We start from the raw sequence: 17,798 nt of genomic DNA, 5'->3' as shown, positions 1-17,798 counted from the left end.
TGTAGGGGCTGGAGGAGGTTACAGAGATAGGGAGGGGGTGTTGGGGCTGGAGGAGGTTACAGAGATAGGGAGGGGGTGTTGGGGCTGGAGGAGGTTACAGAGATAGGAAGGGGGCTGTAGGGTCTGGAGGAGGTTACAGAGATAGGAAGGGGGGTGTAGGGTCTGGAGGAGGTTACAGAGATAGGAAGGGGGGTGTAGGGTCTGGAGGAGGTTACAGGGATAGGAAGGGGGGTGTAGGGTCTGGAGGAGCGCACTAATCCCGGGTAGAGAGATGGGAAAGGCAATGGTTACATACAGATTGATAGTGTAATTACAGTTACACTCAGATATACAGAGAGAGGAGGCAATGGGATTCTCTCTAGAAGGTTCCATACTCACTGCATCCACTTGGTTTGCAATTTCTAGTAAACGCAGTTGGAGGGACTTCAGATTATAGCCACTGTCTCGAAACTGCAGGAAGATATGTGAGCAAAATGAATATAACCTAAATTCATCTCGGCATCCCAGCTCCGTAACTGAGGTAACGCGATCACTCCTCACTCATCTGCTGTCCAAGTCTTACTACACTGGCTTCATATCAACTGCCAATTATTGGGGATTAGAGGGATGGTCTTTGGGAGGGTTAGGAGATTAGAGGGATGGTCTTCGATGGAGAGTTAGGAGATTAGAGGGATGGTCTTCGATGGAGAGTTAGGGGATTAGAGGGAGGGTCTTCGATGGGACAGTTAGGAGATTAGAGGGATGGTCTTCGATGGAGAGTTAGGGGATTAGAGGGAAGGTCCTCGATGGAGAGTTAGGGGATTAGAGGGAGGGTCTTCGATGGAGAGTTAGGGGATTAGAGGGAGGGTCTTCGATGGAGAGTTAGGGGATTAGAGGGATGGTCTTCGATGGAGAGTTAGGGGATTAGAGGGAGGGTCTTCGATTGGAGTGTTAGGGGATTAGAGGGATGGTCTTCGATGGAGAGTTAGGGGATTAGAGGGAGGGTCTTCGATGGGAGAGTTCGGAGATTAGAGGGATGGTCTTCGATGGAGAGTTAGGGGATTAGAGGGAGGGTCTTCGATGGGAGTGTTAGGGGATTAGAGGGAGGGTCTTCGATGGGAGTGTTAGGGCATTAGAGGGAGGGCCTTCGATGGGACAGCTAGGAGATTAGAGGGATGGTCTTCGATGGAGAGTTAGGGGATTAGAGGGATGGTCTTCGATGGAGAGTTAGGGGATTAGAGGGAGGGTCTTCGATGGGAGTATTAGGGGATTAGAGGGAGGGTCTTCGATGGGAGTGTTAGGGGATTAGAGGGAGGGTCTTCGATGGGACAGTTAGGAGATTAGAGGGATGGTCTTCGATGGAGAGTTAGGGGATTAGAGGGATGGTCTTCGATGGAGAGTTAGGGGATTAGAGGGAGGGTCTTCGATGGAGAGTTAGGGGATTTGAGGGAGGGTCTTCGATGGAGAGTTAGGGGATTAGAGGGAGGGTCTTCGATGGGACAGTTAGGGGATTAGAGGGATGGTCTTCGATGAGAGAGTTAGGGGATTAGAGGGAGGGTCTTCGATGGAGAGTTAGGGGATTAGAGGGAGGGTCTTCGATGGAGAGTTAGGGGATTAGAGGGATGGTCTTCGATGGGAGAGTTAGGGGATTAGAGGGAGGGTCTTCGATGGAGAGTTAGGGGATTAGAGGGAGGGTCTTCGATGGGAGTGTTAGGGGATTAGAGGGAGGGTCTTCGATGGGAGTGTTAGGGGATTAGAGGGATGGTCTTCGATGGAGAGTTAGGGGATTAGAGGGAGGGTCTTCGATGGGAGTGTTAGGGGATTAGAGGGATGGTCTTCGATGGGAGAGTTAGGGGATTAGAGGGAGGGTCTTCGATGGAGAGTTAGGGGATTAGAGGGAGGGTCTTCGATGGGAGTGTTAGGGGATTAGAGGGAGGGTCTTCGATGGGAGTGTTAGGGGATTAGAGGGATGGTCTTCGATGGAGAGTTAGGGGATTAGAGGGATGGTCTTCGATGGAGAGTTAGGAGATTAGAGGGAGGGTCTTCGATGGGACAGTTAGGAGATTAGAGGGATGCGTCTTGAATCGAACTTTCCCATTGAAAACCATGTCTCTCATTCCCTCACAAATGGCAATGTCTGAGTGATGTATCATCTGCCCACTCATCGCGAGTGGAACATTGAAGTGAAATGGGGCTTCCTCTGAATTGATGGGCAGTGCAGTGAATGATATGGAGTTGCCGTTCTGGAGCTCGAAGACACAAAGTCAATAAACGTACCTCCTTGTTGTCCGCGATCATCACCAGCTCGATATATTTCGTGTCCGTCAGAATGTCTCTCTTAGACTGAGGAAAAATGAAATTATATTCTTCAAGACATGGTAAATCAGGTATGTGATTAAATCTAGCTCGGTTCATGTGACTAGCTCAGGAATTCCACATAAAACACCAGAAATGTCTGCAATATGAAAAAGGTATTTGTCCCATCACTCCTATTCCCTAACTCTCCCATCAAAGACCCTCCCTCTAATCCCCTAACTCTCCATCGAAGACCCTCCCTCTAATCCCCTAACTCTCCATCGAAGACCCTCCCTCTAATCCCCTAACTCTCCCATCGAAGACCAACCCTCTAATCCCCCAACTCTCCATCGAAGACCCTCCCTCTAATCCCCTAACTCTCCATCGAAGACCCTCCCTCTAATTCCCTAACTCTCCCATCGAAGACCATCCCTCTAATCCCCTAACTCTCCATCAAAGACCGTCCCTCTAATCCCCTAACTCTCCATCAAAGACCGTCCCTCTAATCCCCTAACTCTCCATCGAAGACCCTCCCTCTAATCCCCTAACTCTCCATCGAAGACCCTCCCTCTAATTCCCTAACTCTCCCATCGAAGACCATCCCTCTAATCCCCTAACTCTCCATCGAAGACCGTCCCTCTAATCCCCTAACTCTCCATCGAAGACCATCCCTCTAATCCCCTAACCCTCCTAAAGACCATCCCTCTAATCCCCCGAACACTACCATTCCAACACACCTGAGTCATAATCATACCCTGTGAAGATGCATCTCATCCTCCAATTGGACGGTGTGTTCCTGAGATATCGGACTGACAGCACATCGCTTGGTCTTGAAGTGGGCTGGTTCTATCCGGTGGATGAGGTGAACTTGTTCCTTGTCCCCCACAAGAGGTTCGATTCCATAACTCTGGTTCCGACTCAACCTTATTAACCCTCTGAAGGGGGGAAGAAGGATCGAAAGTATTTCAAGACACGACAAGATTCCTAAGGCTAGAAGATTGCCATCATTGGCTGTTCAGTCTTTATCAAACAAGTCTGGAGATAACCCTCCAATCCTCTAACTCTCCAATCGAAGACCATCCCTCCAATTCCCTAATTATCTCATTGAGATAATTAATATTGTACACTGCACACATTGAAGCCATTCGGCCCATCGTACTTTTGCCTACAATGCACAGAAACATAGAAACTAGAAGCAGGAGGAGGCCATTCGGCCCTTCAAACCTGTTCCGCCATTCATTACCATCATGGCTGATCATCGAATTCAATATCCTGATCCCCTCTCAAGACCTCAATCCCTTTAACCCCAAGGGCAATAGGAGAGGCGATGTCCCAGTGGTATTATTGCTATTCTTATTAATCCAGAAACTCAGCTAATGTTCTGGGGGAGCCCAGGTTCGAATCCCGTCACGGCAGATGGTGGAATTTGAATTCGATAAAAAATATCTGGAATTAAGAATCTCCTGATGACCCATTGTGGGAAAAACCCCATCTGGTTCCCTTTAGGGAAGGAAATCTGCCGTCCTTACCCCGGTCTGGCCTACATGTGACTCCAGAGCCACAGCAATGTGGTTGACTCTCAACTGCCCTCCAAGGGCAACTAGGGATGGGCAATAAATGCTGGCCAACCAGCGATGCCCATGTCCCACGAGTGAATAACAAAAAGCGATATCTAATTCCTTCTTGAAATCACACAACGTTTTGGCCTCAGCTACTTTCTGTGGGAGTGAATTCCACACATTCACCACCCTCTGGGTGAAGAAATTTCCCCTCACCTCAGTTCTAAAAGGTTTACCCCTTATCCTCAAACTCTGACCCCCTCGTTCTGGACTCCCCCCGGAACATTCTTTCTGAATCTACCCTGTCTAACCCCGTTCGAATTTTATAAGTTTCTAAAAAGTTTTTTTTAAAGATTATTTATTAGTCACAAGTCGGCTTACATTAACACCGCAATGAAGTTACTGTGAAAATCCCCTAGTCGCCACACTCCTGTTCGGGTAACACTGAGGGAGAATTTAGCACGGCCAATCCACCCTAACCAGTCTTTCAGAGGAAACCGGAGCACCCGGAGGAAACCCACGCAGACACGGGGAGAACGTGCAGACTCCACACAGACAGTGACCCGAGCCGGGAATCGAACCCGGGTCCCTGGCGCTGTGAGGCAGCAGTGCTAACCACTGTGCCGCCCCTATGAGATCCCTTCTCACTTTTCTAAACTCCAGTGAATATAATCCTAACCAACTTAGCCTCTCCTCATATGACAGACCTGCCATCCCAGGAATCAGCCTGGTAAACCTTCGCTGCGTTCCCTCTATAGCAAGGACATTGGTTAGCGCTGTCCCCGTTTGGTCTCCTCAGTCCTCACTACCTCACCAACTTTCTTTCCAAATAACGGCACAGAAAAGATTCACAAGAAGGGGCACAGGAGGGGAATTCAACCATGAGGATTGATTGTAGAACTTTGGACCTCTGTCTCTCTCTCGGAGTCTGTGTGCTTGCTTGTGGGGGACACAGATAAATGTTGCACGGGTTCACAAGGGGTGGGTGGGTGGGTGGGGGGGGGATTGGGATTGGTCGATGATGACCGTGTTTGACAGGAGTCATGCCCCGCCCATTTGGAGACCTGAGTCCCCATTGGACTATTCAATTCAAACTGAAACCTCATTGGTCAGCTCATCTCAATAGTTACTCGTGCTGAGTCTGTATTGCCAATCATTGAATCCTCAGTCCCAGCAGGAGGCCATTCAGCCCCTCTAGCTTGTCCCAGCTGGTTGAAAGATCTCTCCAATTAGTCCCCTTCTCCCAGCTCTTTCCCCCACCCCCGCAGATCCTTTCAGAATCTCCCCCTTTCCTGGATCTCTCCAATTCCCCCCTTTTTGAAAGTTCGGATTGCATCTTCTTACAGTGCGGCGCCTTCCAGATCGCGACGACTCACTGCGTTTGAAGTGTAGGAAGAGAGGTGTTGCAGACACACAGATCTGACCCTCAAGTACATACCTCAGAGCTGGACAGACACTGACACTGACCCTGGAGTCCGGGAAACCCTCAACGACGCCGTGGTAATAACAGTTAATCTGCAAAAACATAAAAAAGAGAAATTTATTACAAACGTGCCCATCACAGGCGGCTTCCCCAGACACTCCTCCCGTATTACACACCAGGCTCCAGTTCCCTGTTACAGACAAAGAGGCTGCTATTCTCTATAATATACACAGGGGCTGCTATTCTCTATAATATACACAGGGGCTGCTATTCTCTATAATATACACAGGGGCCGCTATTCTCTATAATATACACAGGGGCTGCTATTCTCTATAATATACACAGAGGCTGCTATTCTCTATAATATACACAGGGGCCGCTATTCTCTATAATATACACAGGGGCTGCTATTCTCTATAATATACACAGGGGCTGCTATTCTCTATAATATACACAGGGGCCGCTATTCTCTATAATATACACAGGGGCTGCTATTCTCTATAATATACACAGGGGCTGCTATTCTCTATAATATACACAGGGGCTGCTATTCTCTATAATATACACAGGGGCCGCTATTCTCTATAATATACACAGGGGCTGCTATTCTCTATAATATACACAGAGGCTGCTATTCTCTATAATATACACAGGGGCCGCTATTCTCTATAATATACACAGGGGCTGCTATTCTCTATAATATACACAGGGGCTGCTATTCTCTATAATATACACAGGGGCCGCTATTCTCTATAATATACACAGGGGCTGCTATTCTCTATAATATACACAGGGGCTGCTATTCACTATAATATACACAGGGGCTGCTATTCTCTATAATATACACAGGGGCTGCTATTCACTATAATATACACAGGGGCTGCTATTCACTATAATATACACAGGGGCTGCTATTCTCTATAATATACACAGGGGCTGCTATTCTCTATAATATACACAGGGGCTGCTATTCTCTATAATATACACAGGGGCTGCTATTCTCTATAATATACACAGGGGCTGCTATTCACTATAATATACACAGGAGCTGCTATTCTCTATAATATACACAGGGGCTGCTATTCTCTATAATATACACAGGGGCTGCTATTCTCTATAATATACACAGGGGCTGCTATTCTCTATAATATACACAGGGGCTGCTATTCTCTATAATATACACAGGGGCTGCTATTCTCTATAATATACACAGGGGCTGCTATTCACTATAATATACACAGGAGCTGCTATTCTCTATAATATACACAGGGGCTGCTATTCTCTATAATATACACAGGGACTGCTATTCTCTATAATATACACAGGGGCTGCTATTCTCTATAATATACACAGGGGCTGCTATTCTCTATAATATACACAGGGGCTGCTATTCACTATAATATACACAGGAGCTGCTATTCTCTATAATATACACAGGGGCTGCTATTCTCTATAATATACACAGGGGCTGCTATTCTCTATAATATACACAGGGGCTGCTATTCTCTATAATATACACAGGGGCTGCTATTCTCTATAATATACACAGGGGCTGCTATTCTCTATAATATACACAGGGGCTGCTATTCTCTATAATATACACAGGGGCTGCTATTCTCTATAATATACACAGGGTCTGCTATTCTCTATAATATCCACAGGGGCTGCTATTCACTATAATATACACAGGGACTGCTATTCTCTATAATATACACAGGGACTGCTATTCTCTATAATATACACAGGGGCTGCTATTCTCTATAATATACACAGGGACTGCTATTCTCTATAATATACACAGGGGCTGCTATTCTCTATAATATACATAGGGGCTGCTATTCTCTATAATATACACAGGGGCTGCTATTCTCTATAATATACACAGGGGCTGCTATTCTCTATAATATACACAGGGGCTGCTATTCTCTATAATATACATAGGGGCTGCTATTCACTATAATATACACAGAGGCTGCTATTCTCTATAATATACACAGGGACTGCTATTCTCTATAATATACAGAGGGGCTGTTATTCTCTATAATATACACAGGGCTGCTATTCTCTATAATATACACAGGAGCTGCTATTCTCTATAATATACACAGGGGCTGCTATTCTCTATAATATACACAGGGGCTGCTATTCTCTATAATATACACAGGGGCTGCTATTCACTATAATATACACAGAGGCTGCTATTCTCTATAATATACACAGGAGCTGCTATTCTCTATAATATACACAGGGGCTGCTATTCTCTATAATATACACAGGGGCTGCTATTCTCTATAATATACACAGGGGCTGCTATTCTCTATAATATACATAGGGGCTGCTATTCACTATAATATACACAGAGGCTGCTATTCTCTATAATATACACAGGGGCTGCTATTCTCTATAATATACACAGGGGCTGCTATTCTCTATAATATACACAGGGGCTGCTATTCTCTGTAATATACGCAGGGGCTGCTATTCTCTATAATATACACAGAGGCTGCTATTCTCTATAATATACACAGGGGCTGCTATTCTCTATTATATACACAGGGGCTGCTATTCACTATAATATACACAGGGGCTGCTATTCTCTATTAGAGTAAGAAGTCTAACAACACCAGGTTAAAGTCCAACAGGTTTATTTGGTAGCAAAAGCCACACAAGCTTTCGAAGCTCTAAGCCCCTTCTTCAGGTGAGTGGAAATTCTGTTCACAAACAGAGTTTATAAAGACACAGACTCAATTTACATGAATAATGGTTGGAATGCGAATACTTACAACTAATTCTCTATTATATACACAGGGGCTGCTATTCTCTATAATATACACAGGGGCTCCTATTCACTATAATATACACAGGGGGTGCTATTCTCTGTAATATACACAGGGGCTGCTATTCTCTATTATATACACAGGGGCTGCTATTCTCTATTATATACACAGGGGCTGCTATTCTCTATAATATACACAGGGACTGCTATTCTCTATAATATACACAGGGACTGTTATTCTCTATAATATACACAGGGGCTGCTATTCTCTATAATATACACAGGGGCTGCTATTCTCCATAATATACACAGGGGCTGCTATTCTCTATTATATACACAGGGGCTGCTATTCTCTATTATATACACAGGGGCTGCTATTCTCTATAATATACACAGGGACTGCTATTCTCTATAATATACACAGGGACTGTTATTCTCTATAATATACACAGGGACTGCTATTCTCTATAATATACACAGGGACTGCTATTCTCTATAATATACACAGGGGGTGCTATTCTCTATAATATACACAGGGGCTGCTATTCTCTATAATATACACAGGGACTGCTATTCTCTATAATATACACAGGGACTGCTATTCTCCATAATATACACAGGGGCTGCTATTCTCTGTAATATACACAGGGGCTGCTATTCTCTGTAATATACACAGGGGCTGCTATTCTCTATAATATACACAGGAGCTGCTATTCTCTATAATATCCACAGGGACTGCTATTCTCCATAATATACACAGGGACTGCTATTCTCCATAATATACACAGGGTCTGCTATTCTCTATAATATCCACAGGGACTGCTATTCTCCATAATATACACAGGGGCTGCTATTCTCTATAATATACACAGGGGCTGCTATTCTCTATAATATACACAGGGACTGCTATTCTCCATAATATACACAGGGGCTGCTATTCTCTGTAATATACACAGGGGCTGCTATTCTCTGTAATATACACAGGGGCTGCTATTCTCTGTAATATACACAGGGGCTGCTATTCTCTATAATATACACAGGGACTGCTATTCTCCATAATATACACAGGGGCTGCTATTCTCTGTAATATACACAGGGGCTGCTATTCTCTGTAATATACACAGGGGCTGCTCTTCTCTATAATATACACAGGGGCTGCTATTCTCCATAATATACACAGGAGCTGCTATTCTCTATAATATACACAGGGACTGCTATTCTCCATAATATACACAGGGGCTGCTATTCTCTGTAATATACACAGGGGCTGCTATTCTCTGTAATATACACAGGGGCTGCTCTTCTCTATAATATACACAGGGGCTGCTATTCTCTATAATATACACAGGAGCTGCTATTCTCTATAATATACACAGGAGCTGCTATTCTCTATAATATACACAGGGGCTGCTATTCTCTGTAATATACACAGGGGCTGCTATTCTCTATAATATACACAGGGGCTGCTATTCTCTATAATATACACAGGGGCTGCTATTCTCTATAATATACACAGGAGCTGCTATTCTCTATAATATACACAGGAGCTGCTATTCTCTATAATATACACAGGAGCTGCTATTCTCTATAATATACACAGGAGCTGCTATTCTCTATAATATACACAGGGGCTGCTATTCTCTGTAATATACACAGGGGCTGCTATTCTCTATAATATACACAGGGGCTGCTATTCTCTATAATATACACAGGGACAGCTATTCTCTATTATATACACAGGGGCTGCTATTCTCTATAATATACACAGGGTCTGCTATTCTCTATAATATACACAGGGACTGCTATTCTCTATTATATACACAGGGGCTGCTATTCTCTATAATATACACAGGGGGTGCTATTCTCTCTAATATACACAGGGGCTGCTATTCTCTATAATATACACAGAGGCTGCTATTCTCTATAATATACACAGGGGCTGCTATTCTCTATAATATACACGGGGCTGCTATTCTCTATAATATACACAGAGGCTGCTATTCTCTATAATATACACAGGGGCTGCTATTCTCTATAATATACACAGGGGCTGTTATTCTCTATAATATACACAGGGGCTGCTATTCTCTATAATATACACGGGGCTGCTATTCTCTATAATATACACAGGGCTGCTATTCACTATAATATACACAGGGGCTGCTATTCTCTATAATATACACAGGGGCTGCTATTCTCTATAATATACACAGGGACTGCTAGTCTCTATAATATACACAGGGATTGCTATTCTCTATAATATACACAGGGCTGCTATTCACTATAATATACACAGGGACTGCTAGTGTCTATAATATACACAGGGATTGCTATTCTCTATAATATACACAGGGGCTGCTATTCTCTATAATATACACAGGGGCTGCTATTCTCTGTAACAGCTTGGTATGGGCTCCTGCTCTGCCCAAGACCGCAAGAAACTACAAAGTGTGGTGAATGTAGCCCAGTCCGTCACACAAACCAGCCTCCCATCCATTGACTCCGTCTACACTTCCTGCTGCCTCGGGAAAAGCAGCAGGCATAATCAAGGACCCCACGCACGCCGGACATTCTCTCTTCCACCTTCTTCCATCGGGGAAAAGATACAAAAGTCTGAGGTCACGTACCAACCGACTCAAGAACAGCTTCTTCCCTGCTGCCGTCAGACTTTTGAATAAACCTACCATATATTAAGTTGATCTTTCTCCACACCCTAGCTATGACTGTAACACTACATTCTGCACCCACTCCTTTCCTTCTCTATGAACGGTATGCTTTGTATAGCGAGCAAGAAACAATACTTTTCACTGTGACCCAATACATGTGACAATAATAAATCAAATCTATGTGCTCTATGAACGGTATGCTTTGTCTGTATAGCACACAGATGGCAAGCAAACTCTCAGACCTGTGGTCGTGTCCAACTTAAACATTCCCCGGATCCAAAGGTAGATGTGGGAAAGCCAGGATCTCACTAAAGTGTGAAGCATGCTTGTGGGGCCGAATGGCCATCTTGTGTTCCTCATTAGTATGCGTGGATGTTGCGGTGTCAGCTGTCCCCAGCACCTCTCAGCACGGAGTCAGTCCGCTATCGCAAACCTACCTTTAGCTTGGAGGCCTTTCCTGTGCCCCCTTCATGGAATCCCTACAGTGCAGAAGGAGGCCTTTCGGCCCATCAAGCCTCTACCGACAACAATCCCACCCAGTCTCTATCCCCGTAACCCCACACATTCACCCCGCTAATCCCCCAACACCAAGAGGCAATTTAGCACGGCCAATCCCCCTAATCTGCACATCTTTGGACACTAAGGGGCAATTTAGCATGGCCAATCCACCTAACCTGCACATCTTTGGACACTAAGAGGCAATTTAGCATGGCCAATCCACCGAACCTGCACATCTTTGGACACTAAGGGGCAATTTAGCATGGCCAATCCCCCTAATCTGCACATCTTTGGACACTAAGAGGCAATTTAGCATGGCCAATCCCCCGAACCTGCACATCTTTGGACACTAAGGGGCAATTGAGCATGGCCAATCCACCTAACCTGCACATCTTTGGACACTAAGGGGCAATTTAGCATGGCCAATCCACCTAACCCGCACATCTTTGGACACTAAGAGGCAATTTAGCATGGCCAATCCACCTAACCCACACATCTTTGGACACTAAGAGGCAATTTAGCATGGCCAATCCACCTAACCTGCACATCTTTGGACACTAAGAGGCAATTTAGCATGGCTAGTCCACCTAACCTGCACATCTTTGGACATTAAGAGGCAATTTAGCATGGCCAATCCCCCTAACCCACACATCTTTGGACGCTAAGGGGCAATTTAGCACGGCCAATCCCCCTAACCCACACATCTTTGGACACTAAGAGGCAATTTAGCATGGCCAATCCACCTAACCTGCACATCTTTGGACACTAAGGGACAATTTAGCATGGCCAATCCACCTAACCTACACACCTTTGAACTGTAGGGTGAGACCGGCGCACCCCGGAGGAAACCCACGCAGACACGGGGAGAACGTGCAGACTCCACACACAGACAGTGACCCGAGCCGGGAATCGAACCCGGTTCCCTGGCGCTGTGAGGCAGCAGTGCTAACCATTGTGCCGCCGTGCCCGCCCACCTTGTTTTAACTGACTGGGTGGGGATCTATTCCCTTCCCTGTGTCTGAGAGCCTGCTACCTGGCAGACTGCCTCAAACTGACTCACTCAGGAAAAGCTATTGGCTTCATCGGGGGACCACCCAGAGTTGCCACCCTTGTTACGAGGCTGGAAACAAGTCCATAAGGATTGGAAAGTCTTGTACCTTCAATGTTACAACCTCCACAGGCTGCAGACTAACCCGAGCACAGACAAGTCACTGGATTTGACAACACCTTTAATGTTCCTAAATGTCCCAATAGCATCACAGGACTGTTTTCAGATAGAACACGAGATGGATGAGGAGATATTGGGAGAGGCAGCGACAGATCAACAAAATAGGTCCGTTTGAAGTAACGTCTTAAAGGAGAGAATGGAGAGAGAGACCCAGAGAGAGAGAGAGACAGAGAGAGAGAGGAAGAGACAGAGAGCGAGAGACAGAGAGAGAGAGAGAGAGACAGAGAGAGAGAGAGAGAGACAGAGAGAGAGAGAGAGAGACAAAGAGAGAGAGACAGAGAGAGAGACAGAGAGAGACAGAGAGAGAGACAGAGAGAGGGACAGAGAGAGAGAGAGACGGAGAGAGAGACAGAGAGAGAGACAGAGAGAGACAGAAGAGAGAGAGAGAGGCAGAGAGAGATTCAGAGACAGAGAGAGACAGAGGTAGACAGAGAGAGAGAGACAGAGATAGAGAGAGACAGAGAGAGGGAGACAGAGAGAGAGAGACAGAGAGAGAGGGAGACAGAGAGAGAGACAGAGATTGAGAGACAGAGGCAGAGAAAGAGTGAGAGGGAGAGAGAGTCAGAGAGAAAGAGACACACAGAGAGAGAGGTGGAGAGTTTAGGGAGGGAATTCCAGAGTTTAGGGCCCCCCAGGCAGCTGAAGGCACGGCCGCCAATGGCGGAGCGATGGGAATCGGGGGATGCTCGAGAGGCCGGAATTGGAGGAACACAGAGATCTCGGAAGGTTGTAGGGGCTGGGGGAGGTTACAGAGATAGGGAGGGGGAGTAGGGGCTGGAGGAGGTTACAGAGATAGGGAGGGGGTGTAGGGGCTGGAGAAGGTTACAGAGATAGGGAGGGGGTGTAGGGGCTGGAGGAGGTTACAGAGACAGGGAGGGGGTGTAGGGGCTGGAGGAGGTTACAGAGATAGGGAGGGGGTGTAGGGACTGGAGGAGGTTACAGAGAAAGGGAGGGGGTGTAGGGATTGGATGAGGTTACAGAGATAGGGAGGGGTGTAGGGGCTGGAGGAGGTTACAGAGATAGGAAGGGGGTGTAGGGGCTGGAGGAGGTTACAGAGATAGGGAGGGGGTGTAGGGGCTGGAGGAGGTTACAGAGATAGGGAGGGGGTGTAGGGGCTGGGGGAGGTTACAGAGATAGGGAGGAGGTGTAGGGGCTGGAGGAGGTTACAGAGTTAGGGAGGGGGTGTAGGGGCTGGAGGAGGTTACAGAGATAGGGAGGGGGTGTAGGGGTTGGAGGAGGTTACAGAGATAGGGAGGGGGTGCAGGGGCTGGAGGAGATTACAGAGATAGGGAGGGGTGTAGGGGCTGGAGGAGGTTACAGAGATAGGGAGGGGTGTAGGGGCTGGAGGAGGTTACAGAGATAGGGAGGGGGTGTCGGGGCTGGAGGAGGTTACGAGATTGGGAGAGGGTGTCGGAGGCTGGAGGAGGTTACAGAGATAGGGAAGGGGTGTCGGGGCTGGAGGAGGTTACAGAGATAGGGAGGGGGTGTAGGGGCTGGAGGGGTTACAGCGATAGGGAGGGGGTGTAGGGGCTGGAGGAGGTTACAGAGATAGGGAGGGGGGTGTAGGGACTGGAGGAGGTTACAGAGATAGGGAGGGGGTGTAGGGACTGGATGAGGTTACAGAGATAGGGAGGGGTGTAGGGGCTGGAGGAGGTTACAGAAATAGGGAGGGGGGTGTAGGGGCTGGAGGAGGTTACAGAGATAGGGAGGGGGTGCAGGGGCTGGGGGAGGTTACAGAGATAGGAAGGGGTGTAGGGGCTGGAGGAGGTTACAGAGATAGGGAGGGAGTGTCGGGGCTGGGGGAGGTTACAGAGATAGGGAGGGGGTGTAGGGGCTGGTGGAGGTTACAGAGATAGGGAGGGGGTGTAGGGGTTGGAGGAGGTTACAGAGATAGGGAGGGGGTGTAGGGGCTGGAGGAGATTACAGAGATAGGGAGGGGGTGTAGGGGCTGGAGGAGGTTACAGAGATAGGGAGGGGTGTCGGGACTGGAGGAGGTTACGAGAAGGGGAGAGGGTGTCGAAGGCTGGAGGAGGTTACAGAGATAGGGAGGGGGTATCGGGGCTGGAGGAGGTTACAGATAGGGAGGGGGTGTAGGGGCTGGAGGAGGTTACAGAGATAGAGAGGGGGTGTAGGGGCTGGAGGAGGTTACAGAGATAGGGAGGGGTGTCGGGGCTGGAGGAGGTTACGAGAAGGGGAGAGGGTGTCGAAGGCTGGAGGAGGTTACAGAGATAGGGAGGGGGTATCGGGGCTGGAGGAGGTTACAGATAGGGAGGGGGTGTAGGGGCTGGAGGAGGTTACAGAGATAGAGAGGGGGTGTAGGGGCTGGAGGAGGTTACAGAGATAGAGAGGGGGTATCGGGGCTGGAGGAGGTTACAGAGATAGGGAGGGGGTGTAGGGGCTGGAGGAGGTTACAGAGATAGAGAGGGGGTGTAGGGGCTGGAGGAGGTTACAGAGATAGGGAGGGGGTGCAGGGGCTGGAGGAGGTTACAGAGATAGGGAGGGGGTGCAGGGGCTGGGGGAGGTTACAGAGATAGGGAGGGGGTGTAGGGGCTGGAGGAGGTTACAGAGATAGGGAGGGGGTGTAGGGGTTGGAGGAGGTTACAGAGATAGGAAGAGGTGTAGGGGCTGGAGGAGGTTACAGAGATAGGGAGGGAGTGTCGGGGCTGGGGGAGGTTACAGAGATAGGGAGGGGGTGTAGGGGCTGGTGGAGGTTACAGAGATAGGGAGGGGGTGTAGGGGTTGGAGGAGGTTACAGAGATAGGGAGGGGGTGTAGGGGCTGGAGGAGATTACAGAGATAGGGAGGGGGTGTAGGGGCTGGAGGAGGTTACAGAGATAGGGAGGGGTGTCGGGACTGGAGGAGGTTACGAGAAGGGGAGAGGGTGTCGAAGGCTGGAGGAGGTTACAGAGATAGGGAGGGGGTATCGGGGCTGGAGGAGGTTACAGATAGGGAGGGGGTGTAGGGGCTGGAGGAGGTTACGAGAAGGGGAGAGGGTGTCGAAGGCTGGAGGAGGTTACAGAGATAGGGAGGGGTGTCGGGGCTGGAGGAGGTTACAGATAGGGAGGGGGTGTAGGGGCTGGAGGAGGTTACAGAGATAGAGAGGGGGTGTAGGGGCTGGAGGAGGTTACAGAGATAGAGAGGGGGTATCGGGGCTGGAGGAGGTTACAGATAGGGAGGGGGTGTAGGGGCTGGAGGAGGTTACAGAGATAGAGAGGGGGTGTAGGGGCTGGAGGAGGTTACAGAGATAGGGAGGGGGTGCAGGGGCTGGAGGAGGTTACAGAGATAGGGAGGGGGTGCAGGGGCTGGGGGAGGTTACAGAGATAGGGAGGGGGTGTAGGGGCTGGAGGAGGTTACAGAGATAGGGAGGGGGTGTAGGGGTTGGAGGAGGTTATAGAGATAGGGAGGGGGTGTAGGGGCTGGAGGAGATTACAGAGATAGGGAGGGGGTGTAGGGGCTGGAGGAGGTTACAGAGATAGGGAGGGGTGTCGGGGCTGGAGGAAGTTACGAGAATGGGAGATGGTGTCGAAGGCTGGAGGAGGTTACAGAGATAGGGAGGGGGTATCGGGGCTGGAGGAGGTTACAGATAGGGAGGGGGTGTAGGGGCTGGAGGAGGTTACAGAGATAGAGAGGGGGTGGAGGGACTAGATAGATCGGTAAGTGAGGATGGGAGTTTGGGAGGGGTGAATGGTGTCTTGGTGCGAATTGGGGGGACATGGGGGCGAGAGGGAGTTTCAAATGATTTGAGATTTCCGGAAGGGAGAATGAGGGGGAGATGCCGGGAGAGAGTCGGAATGTTTCTGGTCAATGGCAACCCCCAGGATGCAACGCAACTCAACGCAACTCAACCCTAAAATGTCCGCTGGTCTTTGCAAAGTCTTTGTGACGAGGCTTCCGCCCCTCCCCACCTGCCCCGAATCTTGCTCTCCAAGTCTCCCTACTGGACCAATGGTGCGCGGCCTACTTACCGGGTGGCTGTCTTCATCCGTCACCAAGGTCCCGTTGGGAAGGTAATACATCAGGTGGTGATGACCAGAGAGGAGGTTCCTGAGGGAAAATACGGAGGGGAGAGGGGGCTAAGTGGATATTAAGTGAAGCATCACAAGCGGGGGACAGTGACCTCCGGACGCAAAGAGTTCCCAACTCTCACGACTGGCGCAGAAAGATGGAGATCGATGTGGATCTCATCCTGAGAGATTGTCAGAAACAACGGGGCAGCTACAGCTCTTGGGCAACACGACATCCATATTCATCCCCCTCGCCCGCTCACTATCCCTCAGAGAGTGGCAGAGCACTGGAGGAGCGCCGCACTGTGGGAGAGTCAGTGCTGAGGGAGCGCCGCACTGTGGGAGGGTCAGTGCTGAGGGAGCGCCGCATTGTGGGAGGGTCAGTGTTGAGGGAGCGCCGCACTGTGGGAGGGTCAGTGCTGAGGGAGCGCCGCACTGTGGGAGGGTCGGTGCTGAGGGAGCGCCGCACTGTGGGAGGGTCAGTGCTGAGGGAGCGCCGCACTGTGGGAGGGTCGGTGCTGAGGGAGCGCCGCACTGTGGGAGGGTCGGTGCTGAGGGAGCGCTGCACTGTGGGAGGGTCAGTGCTGAGAGAGCGCCGCACTGTGGGAGGGTCAGTGCTGAGAGAGCGCCGCACTGTGGGAGGGTCGGCGCTGAGGGAGCACCGCACTGTGGGAGGATCAGTGCTGAGGGGCAATTTAGCACAGCCAATCCATCTAACCTGCACATCTTTGGACTGTGGGAGGAAACCGGAGCACCCGGAGGAAACCCACGCAGATACGGGGAGAATGTGCAGACTCCACACAGACAGTGACCCGAGCCGGGATTCGACTCCGGGTCCCTGACGCTGTGAGGCAGCAGTGCTAACCACTGCGCCCCCGTGCCTACCACTCTGCTCCTGTATCCTATGGTCTTATAGTGCGGCACCCAGAACTGTGCGCAGTCATCCAGCAGAGATCTAACTCATGTCTGGTATAAATTCAGCAAAACTTCCTTGTACTCTGTGCCCCGAGTAATGAAGTTGAAGGGTCAGTCACAAGGGGGGCAGAGGTTCAAGGTAAGGATCAGAAGGGGGGCATGTGAGGGAGAGTGTTTTTACCCAGAGGGTGGTGAGGGTCTGGAATGCGCTGCCGGGGAGCGTGGTGGAGTACCTGGATGAACACTTGGCAAGGTTGACGGAGGGGAACCGGTGGATGCGGTGTTTTTGGATTTCCAAAAGGCGTTTGATAAGGTGCCTCACAAAAGGTTGCTGAAGAAGATTGGGCCACACGGAGTTGGGGGTAGGGTGTTAGCGTGGATTGGGGATTGGCTTTCCGACAGGAAGCAGAGAGTCGGAATAAATGGGTGCTTTTCTGGTTGGCAGATGGTGACTAG

At 49.2% G+C, this 17,798-nt stretch overlaps 1 protein-coding gene across 5 annotated transcripts in view; it reads right to left on the bottom strand.

Moving 5' to 3' along the window:
• adam15 (ADAM metallopeptidase domain 15) overlaps positions 1-17,798 on the bottom strand; it is a 107,556-nt gene that overhangs the window by 62,361 nt on the left and 27,397 nt on the right. For all 5 annotated transcript variants that reach the window (XM_078204976.1, XM_078204980.1, XM_078204981.1 and 2 more), the window contains exons 4-8: positions 16,389-16,467; positions 5,272-5,348; positions 3,029-3,209; positions 2,257-2,322; positions 379-450 (exon numbers count right to left, since the gene is read on the bottom strand). In XM_078204976.1, the coding sequence (XP_078061102.1) occupies positions 379-450; positions 2,257-2,322; positions 3,029-3,209; positions 5,272-5,348; positions 16,389-16,467 (475 nt within the window). The remainder of the gene's footprint in view (positions 1-378; positions 451-2,256; positions 2,323-3,028; positions 3,210-5,271; positions 5,349-16,388; positions 16,468-17,798) is intronic.

Source organism: Mustelus asterias, unplaced genomic scaffold (assembly GCF_964213995.1).
Source record: "Mustelus asterias unplaced genomic scaffold, sMusAst1.hap1.1 HAP1_SCAFFOLD_538, whole genome shotgun sequence".
Taxonomy (NCBI): domain Eukaryota; kingdom Metazoa; phylum Chordata; class Chondrichthyes; order Carcharhiniformes; family Triakidae; genus Mustelus; species Mustelus asterias.
The sequence above is the reverse complement of the archived record's forward strand: the minus strand, read 5'-3'. Positions and strand labels throughout refer to the sequence as shown.